The following is an 18,437-nucleotide window of genomic DNA, read 5'->3' as shown; positions in this document are numbered from 1 at the left end:
TGAGACCATTTTTCTAATACAAGTTCTGTTTTTGAATATGTGCCTCTTCTCTACTAATGCTCGTAAGACAAAAATATGACAGCTGCCTTAAGGAAAAAGTTAAAAGATGAAAAATTTATTTTGGGGGAGAATTTCTTTCCTAAATGACTTTGTCTTTTCAGGAGCCTGGTACCTTTTGTGTTGAATTAAAAAAAACACACACACAACTTGAAGACTTATCATATTTTAACGCTTTCAATATTCATATTGAGTAATTCTAATAAATGTGGTTCAGGCACAGGATACTTGCAGATTCACAGACTGATGTCCTTTTAAATTCAGGGAGATCATGAACATGGAGAAATAAAAACTAAATTAAATAGAGAATTCTAACCCGGTCTCCTGGGATCAGAGACTCGTTAGGAAAAATTTCCTTTCTGCTTATTCCAGAGGCCCCGGGGGAAATCGGATGCTCAGCAGAGGGAATAAGAAGAGGGAACTGTGCCTGATGAGCAGATACACAGAGCGCTGTAACGCTCCTCTGTGCGGTCCCTCAGCTTGTACCACGTTGCTGGACAGGACCTGGGTGTTGCGTTTGACTCCTGAGCTGGCTGTGAACTGATGCTTCACTCCTTCCTGCTGTCTCGTGTGGGGACAGAGCTTCAGTCTCCATCATGAACCTTCCAAGGAGTAATTCTGGCTTCCACACAGAGTCCTCGCTCTCAGAGACCCCATCCAGGTGAGTCTGAGAGCCCAGCAGGTACTGAAGGAAAGGGTCAGAGAGGTCAGAAGCTGAGAACACTTAACTGAGTCACTGTGGCCCTAACAGCCCTGCCAGGAGACTAGAGATCTCCGTGTCTGTTCTTGGGTTATTAACTGAGTGTGGGGACAGAGCCAGGAGTGCAGTTTCCAGGTCCTCGGCCTCACTTGGAAAGATGCTGGCTCCCATTGTAAATGGCCATTAACTGTGATTGGATGGCCATCAATTGTGGCTAGTTGGCAGTCACCTGTAACCAGTGAGCAATTGGCCCCTAATATAACCGCCATGGCTACGTTTGCAGCAGATTATGGCTGAGCTAGCAAGTGCGAGATGCGGGTAGTACGGTGGATTGCAGCTAGCAAGTGGGGTTGGTAGGTTGGCAGAGAAGCAGACGGCAGGTTGCGGATCGCGTGGCTCCTACTTCCTGACTCTCCATCCCAGCCGCCAGGGAGAATATAGTGGCACGACTCCCGTATCTGTGGCTCCATGGGTGTTCCTTTTTGGCCTCACTATGTCCTTTGTTCTTGTGCAGGGAGCGAGAGTAGAGACCCCGCATGACACCCTGCATAATATTGATTTATAACTAATTCATTTAATACATTAATATGGATCCTTGACTCTTCCGTATAGGGACCATATTTAAAATCAAGTGATGCGTGGATGTGCCCTTACGTGACCCTGTAAAATGAGTGAGATGCATGAAATGGTTGCAGTACAATGAAAACATATCTGAGGATTTTTGCTGTTCGGGGAGTAGGAAAATAGTGTTAGGTGTGGAGGCTGGTGCACTGAAGTGAAAATTCTAAGATGGGGTATATTTGAGCATGTTTTGTGTTCACTGACAAGATCCAGGCCGGTGGAGGTAGGAACTATCTTGCAACACACATTTGTGAGAAATGCATTGCAGTATCTTTTTTCATGCTGGGTATTCACATGAAGAACTTATTTAATAAATAGAAAGAGGAATACCAAATAGTTTGAATTATTTCATTCCTGGTGAGGCTGCATATATTTCTGTTTGTTATTTGTTTACTTTTATTTTGGAATAGTTAGTAGGAATTTCTATCCCATACTGAACTTTTCCCCCTGGTGGTCATTGTCTTCTATATTTTTAATGAAATTCTGTCATATACATTGGAGTATAAATAGAGGATTGACCAAATTTTAGGCAAAGGTTTGTTGAAACAAAACACTTCGGCAGTGGAGAAATAGACGTCACCTGTTGTACCTTAAATCTAATGCCACAAAGGCATCTCACACCACGTTTACATTTATGCAATGAGGGCTTCAGTGCACCTGCTAATGGGGTGGGATGTCTCCAGTTTGATTTAAAGTTCTTTTCCACTTCATGTGGGTTTTGAAAGCAAATGCCCTCATCCAGGGGACACTAATGAATGAATGGAGAGGCTTCAAGTCAGTTTCTTCAACAAATTTTATTGAATAAATGTCTGTATCAGAGTCTTTAGCTGCTGTAAAATATTCCCGCATTAGTTGATTAACAGAAACAAATATTTGCAGTTAAGTTCTAAATGTCAGAAGCCCGAAATGAGTCTCATGGGCTAATATCAAGATGTCTGCAGAGCTGTGGTCTTCCTAGAGACTCAGGTTAAATGCTGTTTCCCTTCCTATTTCAGTCTGTATTCTGGCCACAGCCTTTCCTGGCTCATGGCCATTCCTCCTCCTTCAAAGCCAGCAGTTTAGCTTCCTCATCTTGTCTCTCGCTTCTACATAGAGGACCATTGTGGTTACGTTCCTCCCACCTGCATGACACTGGGTCATCTTCTTAATGTCAGCCGGTTAGCAAGCCTGTCCCATCTTCTTCCCTAATCCTCCCTTGCCATAAAAGTATCAAATGCAAAGGCACCGGATATAGAGTGTGGATATATTTTGAAGGCCCTTATTCTGCTCACTACAAAGTCTCTTAAAAGTGTACTATTATACACTCAGGGGCCCTTATATAAGAGAAATGAATGCAGAATTTATCATAGTTTCTGGAATGAGTGACTACACACTTGCTTTAAATATTAATACATGCAAAGAAATACTTGATTCAGAAAACCTGAAACTGTCTGCCCCTGACTCTGACACAGGACCTCACCTGCTCCTCAGAGCGGGGGCCACACACCAGGAGCTGCAGCATCAACAGCCCCGGGCGCTGGTTAGAAATGCAGACTCTCTGAGCCCCCAGGCCCTGCTGACTCAGATTCCCGTCTGGTAGGAAGCTGTTGATCGTAGGCACAGACAGGTTGAAGTGCTGGTCTTGACTAGGTTTGCTCACCTTCTCTCTGCTGACTTGGGGGCTGAATAATGGTTGGGTGTGAGTGCTTTCCTGGGGATTGTAGGTGTTATCAATATTCATTCAGGCAATGCCAGGTACCCCAGGCACAAAATTATTTTTGGGTGTGAAACACTGCTAGGAAGCCACCTGCAAAGAATTACAATCAAGGCCCATCAGATATTGTGATATTCATTTTGGACAGATCTCTAAACTCCTTCTGCTCCACCCCAGGACCTTTACTGGCTATTCTTTCTTCTAGATACACACGTGTCCACATTACCTTGTGTATTCCGTGCTTTCTTCACTGAGGTCTCTGTTTAAATGTTACCTCGTTTGCAGGATTTAACGAAATGCCATTGGAAAACAAAATAAAAACACTAGTTGCCATCTTGTTTTACACTTGTTTTCCTTCTTTATATGACGTGTCACCATATGAAATGTTATATATTTTTATTATTAGCTTGCATATTTTTCTTTCACTTACCTGTATGTACTGTTGTTTTACAGCACTCCAATACTCACAGACTAGACAGTACCTAAAACATGGTGAGGACTCAATTATTATTCCTGAAATACACAAAAATTTCTCATGAAAACTGTGGAATATATGACACCTTTGGATAGAAGCAGAAGGGGATAAAAATTCCTAATCTGAGATGATGCAGGAAACCGTACAAGGAACAAGATCCATGCAAAGATACTGAAATTAATCACATGGCTACAAATATAAATTGTAGCATTAGAACTATCTGAGTAAAGTCTATTTGTATGAAAATTACTCCTGTGATTTTCCTGTCTTGGAAGACACGTCTTCCTCATGGAACCAGAGAATCTTACAAGAGTTTCAGAATTTGTTCTCCTGGGACTTTCAGAGGATCCAGACCTGCAGCCCCTCCTCTTTGGGCTTTTCCTCTCCATGTACCTGATCACTGTGTTAGGAAACCTGCTCATCGTCCTGGCCGTCAGCTCAGACTCCCACCTGCACACGCCCATGTACTTCTTCCTCTCCAACCTGTCCTTTGTGGACATCTGTTTCACCTCCACCACCGTCCCTAAGATGCTGGTGAACATCCAGACGCAGAGCAAACTCATAACCTATGGAGGCTGCATCACACAGATGTACTTTTTCCTACTCTTTGTATTGTTGGATAACTTCCTCCTGACTGTGATGGCCTATGACCGCTTCGTGGCCATCTGTCACCCCCTGCACTACACGGTCATCATGCACCCCCGACTCTGTGGACGGTTGGTTCTGTTGTCCTGGATCATGAGTGTCCTGATTTCCTTGTTATATAGCCTAATGGTGCTGAGACTGTCCTTCTGTGCAGACTTGCAAGTCCCCCACTTTTTCTGTGAACTCAACCAGATGGTCCAACTTGCCTGCTCTGACACCTTTCTAAACAACATGGTGTTATATTTTGTAGCTGTGCTGGTGGGTGGTGGTTCCCTGACTGGGATCCTTTGCTCTTACTATAGGATCATTTCCTGCATACGTGCGATTTCATCTGCTCAGGGGAAGTATAAAGCATTTTCTACCTGTGCGTCTCACCTCTCGGTTGTCTCCTTATTTTATTTAACAAGCCTAGGAGTGTACCTCAGCTCTCCTGCTACCCACAATGCACACTCTAGTGCTACAGCCTCGGTCCTGTACACAGTGGTCACACCCATGCTGAACCCCTTCATCTACAGTCTCAGGAATAAAGATATAAAGGGAGCTCTGAAAAGATTATTTGAGATGACAGTACTAAAGGGAGGATCGTCCTGACTGAAAAAGTGCCCTTGATTTCATGGCTCCAATTCTAACACCAGACATTATGATTCTTTAATCAGATTGTGTTTGTAGAATTTCCTTCTTTTATTTATATTCTGGAATTTCCATTTGTTTGTGTTCAACTTCCTACATAATTTTTAAAAATTGTTTTCTTTTCCGTTACAGTTGACATTCAATATTATTTATTATTAGTTTCAGGTGTACACTATACTAGTTAGACATTTATATAATTTATGTAGTGATCCTCCATTAGTCTGTATCTCCTGGCACTATGCGTAGTTGTTGCAATGTTATTTACTATATTCTGTATGCTGTACTTTACATCCCTGTGACTATTTTGTAAATACCAATTTATATTTCTTAATCCTTTCACTTTTTTTACCCAGCCCCACAACCCTCACCTCTCTGGCAACCATGAATTCGTTCTCTGTAATATGAGTCTGTTTCCGTTTTGTTTATTTTTGTCTTTACATTCCACGTATAAGTGAAATTATATGGTATTTGTCTTTCTCTGTCTGACTTGTTTTACTTAGCATAATACCCTCCATGTCTACACATGTTGTCACTAATGGTAAGATTTCATTCTTTTTTATACAATAATCAATTGTATATATGTATCACCTCTTCTTTATCCAGTCGTCAATTGATGAGCACTTAGGTTGCTTATATATTTGGCTCTTGTACATACTGCTGCAGTGAACACAGGGGTGTATATATTGTTCCTAATTAGTGTTTTGGATTTCTTTGGATAACTACTCAGAAGGGGAATTGCTGGCTCATACAGTAGTCCTACTTTTAATTTTTTGAGGACACTCCATACTGTGTTCCACATTGGCTGCACCGATTATAATCCCACCAGCAGTACATGAGAGTTCTTTTTTTCTCCACATCCTCACCAGCACTTGTTGCTTGTTGATATACCACAGCCATTCTGACACGGATGACTTGATATCTCATTTTGGTTTTAATTTGATGATTAGTGACCTTGACCATCTTTTTATATACTTATTGGCCATCGGAATGTCCTCTTTGGAGAAACATCTACTCAGGTCCTCTGCCCTTTTTTAAATGGGATTTTTAGTTGTTTTGAGGTTGAGTTGTATGTATTCTTTACAAATTTGGTGTATAACCCTTATCCGATGTATCATTGGCGAATGTCTTCTCCCAATCAGTAGGTTGTCTTTTCTTTATGTTGATAGTTTTTATTCCTGTGCAAAAACTCTTAGTTGGATGTAGTTCCATTTGTTTATTTTTTGTTTTGTTTCTCAGCCCAAGGAGATATGTCAGCAAATAAATATTACTAAGAGGAATGTCAGAGAAATTACTGCCTGTGTTTTCTTCTTGGAGTTTTATGGTTCCAAGACTTACATTTAAGTCTTTCATCCATTTTGAGTTTATTCTTGTATATGGTGTAAGAAGGTGTTCCAATTTCATATTTTCCCATATATGTAAGTTTTCCCAACACCATTTATTGAAGAGACTCTCTTTACCTCACTGTATATTCTTGTCTCGTTGTCATAGACAAAGGACCATGTAAGTGTGGGTTATTTCCGGTCTCTTTTTTCTATTCCATCGAACTAAGCGTCTGTTTTCATGCCCGTATTGTGCTGTTTTCATCACTGTAACCTTGTAGTACAGCTTCACATCAGGTAACATAATATCTCCAACTTTGCTGTTTCTCAAGAGTTCAAGTTGTTATTCATGGTCTTTTGTTTTTAATTTATCAATTTTAAGATCATTTGTTCTAGTCTTGTGAAAAATGCATAGTTAATATTTAGAAATCAGTTGAATTTTTATAGAGTAATACTGAACTATCAGAAAGAGAAATAAAGAAAACAATCTCATTTACAATTGCATCAAAAAAATCCCTAAGAATAAATTGGACCAAGAAGAGAATAGACCTATACTCAGAAAAGTACATGACACTGAAGAAAGAAATTGTAGAATGTACAATAAATGGAAGCTTATATTGTGGTATCGGACAGGAGAAATTAACATCGTTAAAATGTCCTCACTACCCAAAGCAATCTATTGACTTAATACAATCCCTATCAAAACACCAAAAATCAACCAAGTACATTTGGAGATGTAATTAGCTTTATAAGTGATTCATGAATAAGGCAGCGTCCCTTCCAGCAACCAGAAGGGAACAGCCCGTGGTTGTATAAAATGGAAGGTTTTTATTGAAGAAGGGTGGGGAGAAGAGTTATCAAGAAGAAAAAAGACAACATGAATTTTACACCTGGGTTTTGGGGAGGAGAAAGGGAACAGCTATGGTTTTATCCTCTAGATTCCCTATTCCTTCCATGGGGAATGGAGAGGGTCCATGTGACGAGCGCTTTCACAGAAAATTCAGGACTGGTTGATTAAGATTACATTTCTAATAGACGTTGAAACTGCCGAGAGGTCCCATATGAAATCAAAGTTTGGCCTCATGGCTTTTTAGCACCAGTGATGCCATTTTGTGCTTGTGATTTTCTCTTTAACTGTAGTATGGACACTTTAACAATATTAATTCTTCCAATAATGGAGTATATATTTCCATATTTGATCTCCTTTCAAATGCATCCATGGCTGAATTAAAGGAGCCATACAAAAATTAAGAATACATTTTGCATGAATATATATATTTATGTATAAATATATTTATAGATAATTACATATATAAATTATACAAATATTTATAATTAACATATATGTAATCAATATATAATTAATTATTTTGTTATGTGATTGTAAATAATGTAATCAACCTGATCCAAATTCCAAATTACTGATGGTGATATGGGCTGATGAAGCTAAATCAGGTGGATGCTGTTAGAATAAATACACTGTTTGGAAATAGTTGGTGAGTCTAAGAACTCTTTCTCAGGTAAGCAGTGTATGTACACATACATATATATACATTTTTTGCCTGACTCATTTCAGGTAACACACACACACACACACACACACACACACACACCATCACACAGACTCATTAATAATGTCACCCTGCCCCTACACATGGAGACCCAGTGAGCCACGTGTTCTAAAATAGTATATATATATGTGTGTATGTATCTATCTATCTATATATATGTATGTGTGTATGCATGTATCTATGTATGTATATATATATATATATATATATATATATATATATATATATATAAATGGGAGACAGGAACCATAGAGTTTTTTAGAAAAGGAAGGTAGGACTGCAGAGTTCAACTAATTGGGCTCATAAACTTCCATGAACTCATCTCCCCTCTTTGATCTCCCAGCCTGAACAGTTTCCTTAAAGTCCCAGTTTTCTATCAATGCAAAAGGAAGAATTTTTCAGACCCATATGATTGGCTGAAATTCTTTTTTTTAAAAAAAAGATTTTATATGGGAAGGGGAACAGGATTTCATTGGGGAGCAGTGTGTACTTTGAGGACTTTTTCAAGTCAAGCTGCTATCCTTTCAATCTTAGTTGTGGTGGGGAGAGCTCAGCTCCAGGTCTAGTTGCCATTTTCAGTTGCAGAGGCGCAGCCCACCATCCTTTTTGGGAGTCGAACCCAGCAACTTTGTAGTTGAGACCCACAGGCCCATTTGGGAATCGAACCGGCAACCTGTGGTGTTAGGAGCACGGAGCTCAAACCGCCTGAGCCACCGGACTGGCCCCCGGTTGAAATTCTTTTTTTTAAAATTCAAATTTATTGGGGTGACAATTGTTAGTAAAGTTACATAGATTTCACGTGTACAATTCTGTATTACATCATCTATAAATCCCATTGTGTGTTCACCACCCAGAGTGAAATTCTTAAAGAAAGGATGATATCATGAATTTCTGACTGTGAGAGAGACTTGGCATCACTGTGCTTCACGCAAAGACAGGGAAGAAGTTAACCATGAGAAGCACTTACACCCGAGGATAACAGTGCCAAGTATTGGGGGGCCCACAGCCTTCAGGTAGAAGGGGACTTTGCGTGTTTCCTTGGGCGGCGGCAGAATGTAGATTTGGGGTAAGTGATCCTAAAGTGTTTACCTTGTCACTCATGAATGAAGATATTTTTTCCTTCATAAGCCAGACGTGAACTTAAAACACAGCGAAGTCTCCCTCTATGTGGCGTCCCGTCCAAGGCCCTGGCTGGCTGTTTGGCAACAGGTGTCCTGTGATGGGTGATACGGAAGAAGGGAGCCTGCCCTTCCTGAGTCACTGCAGTGATGTCACTTGAGCTGAGGCGACATGGGGGAAACAATTTAATGGCTAAACCTTCTAGCTTTGATTTTTCTCAACAGAAGTATATTTGTTTTCTCCACAATTTGGGAATTCTTCTTGGTAGATTTGGCTCCAGATGAATTCATAATCCAAGGAGGTAATTGAGGAAAGGACAACACTGGCTTTCATGGTCAAGGTAGTTTCATGTAAGATGCTGGCTAAGGCAAATAAAAATATTTAAAAAAATATTTTAACATAATATTATTATTATAAATTCCTTCAATTTCTACAATGACCTGGTTTCTAAACCACCAGTGTTCTTGATCAATATTTAAAGGAAATGACAATATTCCTCAATTTAAAAATATGCGATAGAAATAACCTTTGCATCCGTGGACAACTTCACTTCCTTGAGACTTCAGTTTTTTCAGTTGTGAAATGTGGATAATAAAACTACCTTTTCCATAGATATTTGAGAAGAATGAATGAGAAAATAATTAAAAATAGCTTAATAGTATCTGTCATACATTATATCCCAATAAATGCTGCAATTATTATTCTGCTCAGGAGGTGAACAAGTGTACATAGGTGGTACTCAGCTTGCTTCCCAGAAATTAGTGTAGGAATTTGGTAGCATATCAACTGGCACTGCTAGGAGACTGTGAAAACAAATCAAATCGCTTACTCCTGAGTCTGCAGAATTATCTGTTCAGAGAGGCCGTTACATGTGCAGGTTGGCACCAAGCAGCAGAATAGAAGGAACAGACCTGGAAGACAGACCTGATTACAATGCAGGTGCGTGTGCTGTGCGGTCAGAGCAGTGCAGGGCCACCAGCTTCACTGGTGTGACATCTGTCCGCCAGGAGTCTGTGAGCCTAGGGGAATATGAAGGTATGTAAAGTGCCTCGCATGTAGTCAGGCACAAAGAAATGGTTCTGAGATCATTTGGAGCAGGTTTTACAAAAATAACTCTCATAAGGAATTACTTGAAAAGCAACCTCCTGCTGTGTTCTAGATTCAAAGCCCAGAGATCGCATTCTGCTGGACATTGTTCTCTGCAGTCCTGGACTGAGCTCCCTGTTTGGTCATCAGGAGACCCTGCAAAACCTTTAATTTTCTGTGAAACATTGTTAGGCTTATTGTACTTTGCTTGCAAAAGCAGAATTTGGGGACACTGAAACAAAACAAAAAGATACCATGTCATCAAACCCTCACTTCACCAGAAAGCTAAATTAACCAGAAAAACCTTTTCTGAAAATTCTAGTGTTTCTGGTTTTATTGAAAGTTATTGAACCTGAGGCTCAACATAACATTACTACATGCGGCCAGATTAGCAGTCATTTAGAAAAAAACACTATTAATGCTTTAAGCTTATTTATAAAACCGTTGAAGCCTGTATAAACTGGTATGCGAATAATCAAGGCAGCTTTATTCATGTTACTCCAAAGAATACATACTGGGGGGAGAACAGGGGTGCCAAAAAATGTACATATTTTAAGAGATGTTATCTCTGTATTACTTTTTGAAGTTGAATTGATTTGTAGTAGCAACGTGTAGTATGACCTTCGCTCAAAAGATGGCGTTAATCAAATGAGCGCTAGTGTCATTCATTGTGTTACTATTTTAATACTGTTTTTTCCTTTCTTAATATGTATAGATTTTTGGGGGACCCTCTGTATGTCCACAAACTGGTGAGTAGATAAACAAAATGTGATGTATCCATACAGTCGACTACTGTTTAGCAATAAACAATAAAAAGTAATGAACCACTGAAAAAAAACAAAAAACAAAAAAAACTACTGAAGCTCACGGGATATACCGGTGGTGTGACGTAATTTTTCAACATCTTTATTATGACAATTTTAAACATAGAGAAAAAGTGAAAGAATAGTACGGTGATCACCTCTATGTTCATCACCTTCATTTAACACATGGCATTTGTATTATTCGCTTTCTCTGCATTACGTTTCTGCGAGGAAGCATTTCAAAGCACAGGGTAGGACACTTCATTGAAATGCTACGCATGCGTTGTTTCATATCAACTTTCCTCTGTCAGCACTGTTGGACTTGGGAACATATTCAAGAACTTCAATATATTTAATATTTAATTCACATTCAGATTTCCCAGAGGAAAATTTTGAGGCAAAGTCCTTTCCCCGCATTGGTATAATTTCTTATTATATAAAAGCAATAATCACAAAGCATCTAAACCAACTTGTGAAAAGTACTGAAGAAATACATGGGTTACTGCCCTCAAGTTGCTGGAAGGAGCTCTGATGGGGCAAAAACACCCGTGTGCGACCCCGAGATGAGAAACAGGCCTCGATGGAGGGCAAGCCCAACGTAGAGCTTCATTAGCAGCGGGTCTGCGTGCGGCTCCGTGTCTTCCTGCATCATCAGCGAGAGGGCCTTTGGGACTCAATAGGCAGAATGGGTGGCGCCAGCAAACAAGGAGTCACAGTCAGACTTGAGTGATATGTGCCTCACGTTCCTTTGCGTGGCACTTAGTAAATGGTGATTTAAAACACAGCTCCCGTTTTCACAAAGGTCAATGTGGAGCTGCGGGGAGACCAAGAATGTTCCTGAAATAGTAATAAAATTGGAGGAGAGGGCTCAGTGAGGTAGGGTTAGGGTGGTGGAGAAACAGCCCAGCAACATCTGGAGATTTCAGAAAGAACTTTAAGGCAAAGCTGTCCAACAGAACTTTCTGCAGGGACATAGTCTATGTCTGCACAGTCTAATGTGGTAGCTGCTGTGTTGAACACTTGACGCTACTATGACAGGGGAACTGAATTTTAAGTGTTATTTAATTTTAATAATAACTTTGAAATAGTCACAAGTACCAGTGGCTGCTGTGTTGTATAGCACAGCTCTTAGCTCCCAAGACAAATGTCCCTCAGGCCATCGATTCAAGAGGATTTCAGCAAGACTCAAAGTGTTCACCAGACCAGCAGTACAAACGAGGGACAATAAGGCCCAATGTGGTTCACCTTCTGTCCATCCCTGAGCCCATTTTTCTAATACAAGTTCGGTTTTTAAAGATATGTCTCTTCTCTACTAATGATCGTAGCAAAAATTGTGAAAGTTGTTTTAAGGAAATACTGAACAGATGAAAACTTCCTGTTTTGGGGAGAACCACTTTCCTAAGTGGTTTTGTCTTTTCAGGAGGCTGGTACCTTGTAAGTTGAATTTAAAAAAACAAAACCAAGACCTGTCATCTTTGAAGGCTTCCAATATTCATATCGTGTAATTCTAATAAATGTGGTCGAGACACAGGATACTCACATTAATGTCCTTTTAAAACAGGGAGATCAAGCACATGAAGAAATAAAAACCAAATTCACTGTCTTCTAACCAGGTCTCCTGGGATCAGAGATTCATTAGGAAAAATTTCCTTTCTGTTTATTCCAGAGGCCCCGGGGGAAATCGGATGCTCAGCAGTGGGACTAAGAAGAGGGACCTGTGCCTGATGAGCAGACACACAGAGCGCTGTAACGCCCCTCTGTGCGGTCCCTCAGCTTGTACCACGTTGGTGGACAGGACCTGGGTGTTGCGTTTGACTCCTGAGCTGGCTGTGAACTGATGCTTCACTCCTTCCTGCTGTCTCGTGTGGGGACAGAGCTCAGTCTCCGTCATGAACCTTCCAGGGAGTAATTCTGACTTTGTTACACAGTGCTCGCTCTCAGAGACCCCATTCAGGTGAGTCTGAGAGCCCAGCAGGTACTGAAGGAAAGGGTCAGAGAGGTCAGAAGCTGAGAACACTTAACTGAGTCACTATGACCCTAATCAGCCCAGCCAGGTGACTAAAGATTACCGTGTCTGTTCTTGGGTTATTAACTGATTATGGGGACAGAGCCAGGAGTGCAGTTTCCAGGCTCTCAGCCTCACTTGGAAAGGTGCTGGCTCCCATAGTAAATGGCCAGCAACTATGATTGGACGGACACAGCTGTGGCTAGTTGGCTGTCAGCTATAACCAGTGAGCCATTGGCCCCTAATATAATCACCCTGGCTACGCTAGCAGCGGATGGTGGCTGAGCTAGCAAGTGTGGATTGCAGCTAGCAAGTGGGGTTGGTTGGTTGGCAGAGAAGCAGAGGGCAGGTTGCAGATCGCATGGCTCCTACTCCCTGTCTCTCCATCCCAGCCGCCAGCGAGAATATAGTGGTACGGCTCCCCTATCTGTGGCTCCATGGGTGTTCTTTTTTGGCCTCACTGTGGCCTTCGTTCTTGTGCAGGGAGCGAGAGTAGAGACTCCGCATGACACCCTGCATGACATAGATTTATAACTAATTCATTTAATACATTAATAAGGATGCTTGAATCTTCCAAACAGAGTCCATATTTAACAATTAAATGATGGGCATGGGAATACCGTTAGGTGACCCTGTAGAATGAATGAGATGCATGAAATGGGTGCAGTACAATGAAAACGTATCTGAAGGTTTTGCTGTTCGGGGAGTAGGAGAATAGCTTCAGGTGCGGAGGCCGGTGCACTGAAGTGAAAATTCTAAGATGGGGTGCATTTGAGCATGTTTTGTGTTCACTGACAAGATCCAGGCCAGTGGAGGTAGGCACTACCTTGCAACACACATTTGTGAGATAAACATTGTAGTATCTTCTCTCATGCTGGGTACTTAGATGAAAAAATTATGTAATAAGTCTAAAACGGAACACTAAATAGTTTCCTTGTATTATTTCATTACTGGCAAGGGTGCATTGTTTTGGTTTGTTACTTGTTTACTTTTATTTTGGAACAGTTAGGAATTTCTATCCCACACTGAGCTTTTTCCCCCTGGTGGTCATTGTCTTCCATATTTTTAATGAAATTCTGTCATCCACTGGGGAGTATAAACTGAGGATTGACCAACTTTCAGGCAAAGACGACACAGTGCTGAGAACAAAACACTTCGGTGGTGGAGAAATAAACGTCACCCGTTGTACCTTAAATCTTAATGTCACAAAGGCATTTCAGACCATGTTTACATTTGTGCAATGAGGACTTCAGGGCACCTGCTAATGGGGTAAAATATCTCCAATTTGATTTAAAAGTTCTTTTCTACTTCATGTGGGTTTTCAAACTAAAATGCCCTCGCCCAGGGGAAGCTAATAAATCATTGGAGAGGCTTCAACTCAGTTCCTTCAGCAAATATTGAATAAATGTCTGTATCAGAGTCTTTCGCTGCTGTAAAATATTCCCGTACTAGTTGATTAAAACAAACAAACATATGCTCTCACAGTTCTGGATGAGACCCGAAATGAGTCTCAGGGGCTTATATCAAGGTGTCTGCAGAGCTGGGTTCCTTCTAGAGGCTCAGGTGAAATGCTGTTTCCCATCCTATTTCAGTCTGTATTCTGGCCCCTGCCTTTCCTGGCTCATGGCCATTCCTCCGCCTTCAAAGCCAGCAGTTTAGCTTCTTCATCTTGTCTCTCGCTTCTACCTAGAGGACCATTGTGGGTACGTTCCTCCCACCTGGATGACACTGGGTCATATTCTTAACGTCAGCCGGTTAGCAAGCCTGTCCCATCTCCTACCCTAATCCTCCCTTGGTATAAAAATATCAAATGCAAAGGCACTGGAGATGGGGTGTGGACATATTTTTGAGGTCCTTATTCTGCTCACTACAAAGTCTGTTAATAGTGTATTATTGGGGTGGCCGGTTAGCTCAGTTAGTTAGAGCATTGTGCTAATAATACCAAGATATCCGGTTCGATCCCTGGTGCACCATCCTTACAAAGAAAAAAAAAGGGAAGTATTATGTGTCACTCAGGGGCCCACACATAAGAGAAATGAGCCCAGAATTTATTACAGTTTCTGGAATGAGTGAGCACACTAATTGCTTTAATAATTCATGCAAAGAAATATTTGATTCAGAAACCTTGAAACTGCCTGCCCCTGACTCTGACACAGGACCTCACCTGCTCCTCAGAGCAGGGGCCACACACCAGGAGCTGCAGCATCAACAGCCCTGGGAGCCGGTTAGAAATGCATACTCTCTGAGCCCCCAGGCCCTGCTGACTCAGATTCCGCGTCTGGTAGGAGGCTGTTGATCGTAGGCACATACAGGTTGAATGCTGGTCTTGACTAGGTTTGCTCACCTTCTCTCTGTTGACTTGGGTGCTGAATAATGGTTGGTATGGGTGCTTTCCTGGGGATTTTAGGTGTTATCAGTATTCCTTCAGGGAATGCCAGGTACCCCAGGCACAAAATCATTTCTGCGTGAGAAACACTGCCAGGAAATAATCTGAAATAATTATAATCAAGGCCTATCAGATACTCTGATATTCACTTTGGACAGATCACTAAAGCCCTTCTGCTCCAACAAAGGGTCTTTGCTTCTTCCAAGTACACACGCCCACATTTCCTTGCGTCTCCTTCACTTTCTTCACTACAGTCTCTGTTCAAATGTCACCTTGTTTGCAGGACTTGACTAAATGAACTTGAAAAATAAGAACACAAGTCACTACCTTGCTTTCCATCTGCTCTCCTATTCTTCATATGACCTGTCGCCGTATGAAATGTTATATGCTTTTATTATTAGCTTGCATATGTTTTATCTTTCATCGACCTGTGTAAACTTCTGTTTTTCAGCACTCTAGTGCTCACAGACTAGACAGTACCTAAAACATGGTGAGCACTCAATTTATATTCCTGAAATACATGAAGAATTTCTCATGAGAACTGTAGAATACATGACACCTTTGGAAAGAAGGAGAACGGACAAAAATTCCTAATCTGAGATGGCACAGGAAAGCTCTAGAAGGAATAAGATCCATATAAAAGTATTGAAATTAATCACTTGGCTGCAAAATGTAAACTGTAGCATTAAAGAATCTGAGTAAAGTTTGTATGAAAATTACTCATGTGATTTTCCTGTCTTGGAAGTCACCTCTTCCTCATGGAACCAGAGAATCTTACAAGAGTTTCAGAATTTGTTCTCCTGGGACTTTCAGAGGAGCCAGACCTGCAGCCCCTCCTCTTTGGGCTTTTCCTCTCCATGTACCTGATCACTGTGTTAGGAAACCTGCTCATCGTCCTGGCCGTCAGCTCAGACTCCCACCTGCACACGCCCATGTACTTCTTCCTCTCCAACCTGTCCTTTGTGGACATCTGTTTCACCTCCACCACCGTCCCCAAGATGCTGGTGAACATCCAGACGCAGAGCAAAGTCATAACCTATGGAGGCTGCATCACGCAGATGTACTTTTTCCTAGTCTTTGGCATGTTGGATAACTTCCTCCTGACCGTGATGGCCTATGACCGCTTCGTGGCCATCGGTCACCCCCTTCACTACACGGTCATCATGCACCCCCGACTCTGTGGACTGTTGGTTCTGGTGTCCTGGACCATCAGTGTCCTGAATTCCTTACTACAAAGCTTAATGGTACTGAAGCTGTCCTTCTGTGCAGACTTGCAAATCCCCAACTTTTTCTGTGAACTCAACCAGATGATCCAACTTGCCTGTTCTGACACCTTTCTTAACAACATGGTGATGTGTTTTGTAGCTGTGCTACTGGGTGGTGGTCTCCTGGCTGGAATCCTTTACTCTTATTACAGGATAGTGTCCTCCATACGTGGAATGTCATCCCCTCAGGGGAAGTATAAAGCATTTTCTACCTGTGCATCTCACCTCTCGGTTGTCTCCTTATTTTATTTAACATTCCTGGGCGTGTACCTCAGCTCTCCTGCTGCCCACAATGCACACTCTAGTGCTACAGCCTCGGTCCTGTACACAGTGGTCACACCCATGCTGAACCCCTTCATCTACAGTCTCAGGAATAAAGATATAAAGGGGGCTCTGCAAAGATCCTTTGAGATGACAGTACAAATAGGATAATCACCTGACTGAAAAAGTGCCCGTGATTTCATGGCTCCATTTCTACAACCAGACTTTGTTATTCTTTAATCAGATTGTGTTTGTTCTTCTTTTATTTATATTCTGGAATTTCAATTTGTTTGAGTTCAACTTCTGTATATAATTTTTTTTAATTATTTTTTTTTTACATTATAGTTGACATTCAATGTTATTTTATATTAATTTCAGAGTGCACTATAGTGGTTAGACATTTATATAATTTATGTAGTGACCCCCCCATTAGTCTGTACCTCCTGGCACTGTATATAGTTGCTGCAATATTACTTACTATATTTTGTATGCTGTGCTCTACATCCCTGGGACTATTTTATAAATATCAATTTGTATTTCTTAATCCCTTCACTTTTTTACCCAGCCCCACGACCCTCACCTTTCTGGCAACCATCAATTTGTTCTCTGTAAATGTGAGTCTGTTTTTGTTTTGTTTACTTTTGTCTTTACATTTCACGTATAAGCGAGATCATATGTTATTTGTCTTTCTCTGTCTGACTTGTTTTTTGTTTGTTTGTTTGTTTGTTTGTTTGTTTATTGGGGTGACAATTGTTAGTAAAATTACATAGATTTCAGGTGTACAATTCTGTATTACAGCATCTATAAATCCCATTGTGTGTTCACCACCCAGAGTCAGTTCTCCTTCCATCACCATATATTTGATCCCCCTTACCCTCATCTCCCACCCCCCATTCCCCTTACCCTCTGTGTCTGACTTGTTTTACTTAGCATAATACCCTCCAGGTCCACCCATGTTGTCACAAATTGTAAGATTTCATGATTTTTTTATGACTGGGTAAAATCCACTCTATATATGTACCACATCTTCATCACGCAGTCGTCAATTGATGAGCATTTAGGTTGCTTACATTTTAGCTACTGTAAATAGTGTTGCAGTAGCATAGGGTGTATATATCTTTCCTAATTAGTGTTTGGTTTTCTTTGGATAATTACTCAGCAGTGGAGTAACTATAGTCCATATTGGCTGCACCAGTTTACAATTCCACCAACAGTACACGAGGGTTTGATTTTTCTCCACGTCCTGACCAGCACTGGGTGCTTATTGATGTACAACAGCCATTGTGACACGTGTGAGTTGATATCTCATTGTGCTTTTAATTTGATGATTAGTGACCTTGACCATCTTTTTATATACCTATTGGCCATTGGTATGTCCTCTTTGGAGAAGTGTCTGTTCAGTCCTCTGCCCTTTTAAATGGGATTGTTTGTTGTTTTGATGTGGAGTTGTATGTATTCTTTATAAATTTGGGATATAACCGTTATCCGATGTATCACTGGCGAATGTCCAACCCAATCAGTAGGTTGTCTTTCTTTTTGTTGATGGTTTTCATTGCTGTGCAAATTTTTTTAGTTTGATGTAGTTCCATGTGTTTATTTTTTGTTTGTTTCCCTTGCCCAAGGAGATAGATCAGAAAACAAGTGTTACTAAGAGCAATGTCAGAGAATTTACTGCCTATGTTTTTTTCTAGGAGTTTTATGGTTCCAAGTCTTACATTTAAGTCTTTCATCCATTTTTAGTTTATTCTTGTATATGGTATAAGAAGGTGTTCCAGTTTCATAGTTTCCCATACATGTAAGT

The 18,437-nt window shown here is 40.9% G+C and overlaps 1 protein-coding gene and 1 pseudogene across 1 annotated transcript; both read left to right on the top strand.

The window, feature by feature from the left end:
• The first annotated feature begins 3,834 nt into the window (after positions 1–3,834).
• Positions 3,835–4,782, top strand: LOC148755247 (olfactory receptor 7A17-like). The gene has a single exon (XM_088792670.1). The coding sequence runs from the start codon at positions 3,835–3,837 to the stop codon at positions 4,780–4,782; it is 948 nt and encodes a 315-aa protein (XP_088648796.1).
• An 11,086-nt stretch (positions 4,783–15,868) lies between these two features.
• On the top strand, positions 15,869–16,833 carry LOC148755246 (olfactory receptor 7A17-like; annotated as a pseudogene).
• Positions 16,834–18,437: the final 1,604 nt, after the last annotated feature.

This window comes from Rhinolophus sinicus, chromosome 15 (genome assembly GCF_057876585.1).
Source record: "Rhinolophus sinicus isolate RSI-liver-muscle chromosome 15, RSI-T2T, whole genome shotgun sequence".
NCBI classification, from domain to species: Eukaryota; Metazoa; Chordata; class Mammalia; order Chiroptera; family Rhinolophidae; genus Rhinolophus; species Rhinolophus sinicus.
This window is presented reverse-complemented; position numbering and strand designations above follow the sequence as displayed.

Excerpts from the sequence above, each read along its gene's own strand:
- LOC148755247 (XM_088792670.1), top strand. The coding sequence starts at position 3,835 with ATGGAACCAGAGAATCTTACAAGAGTTTCAGAATTTGTTCTCCTGGGA.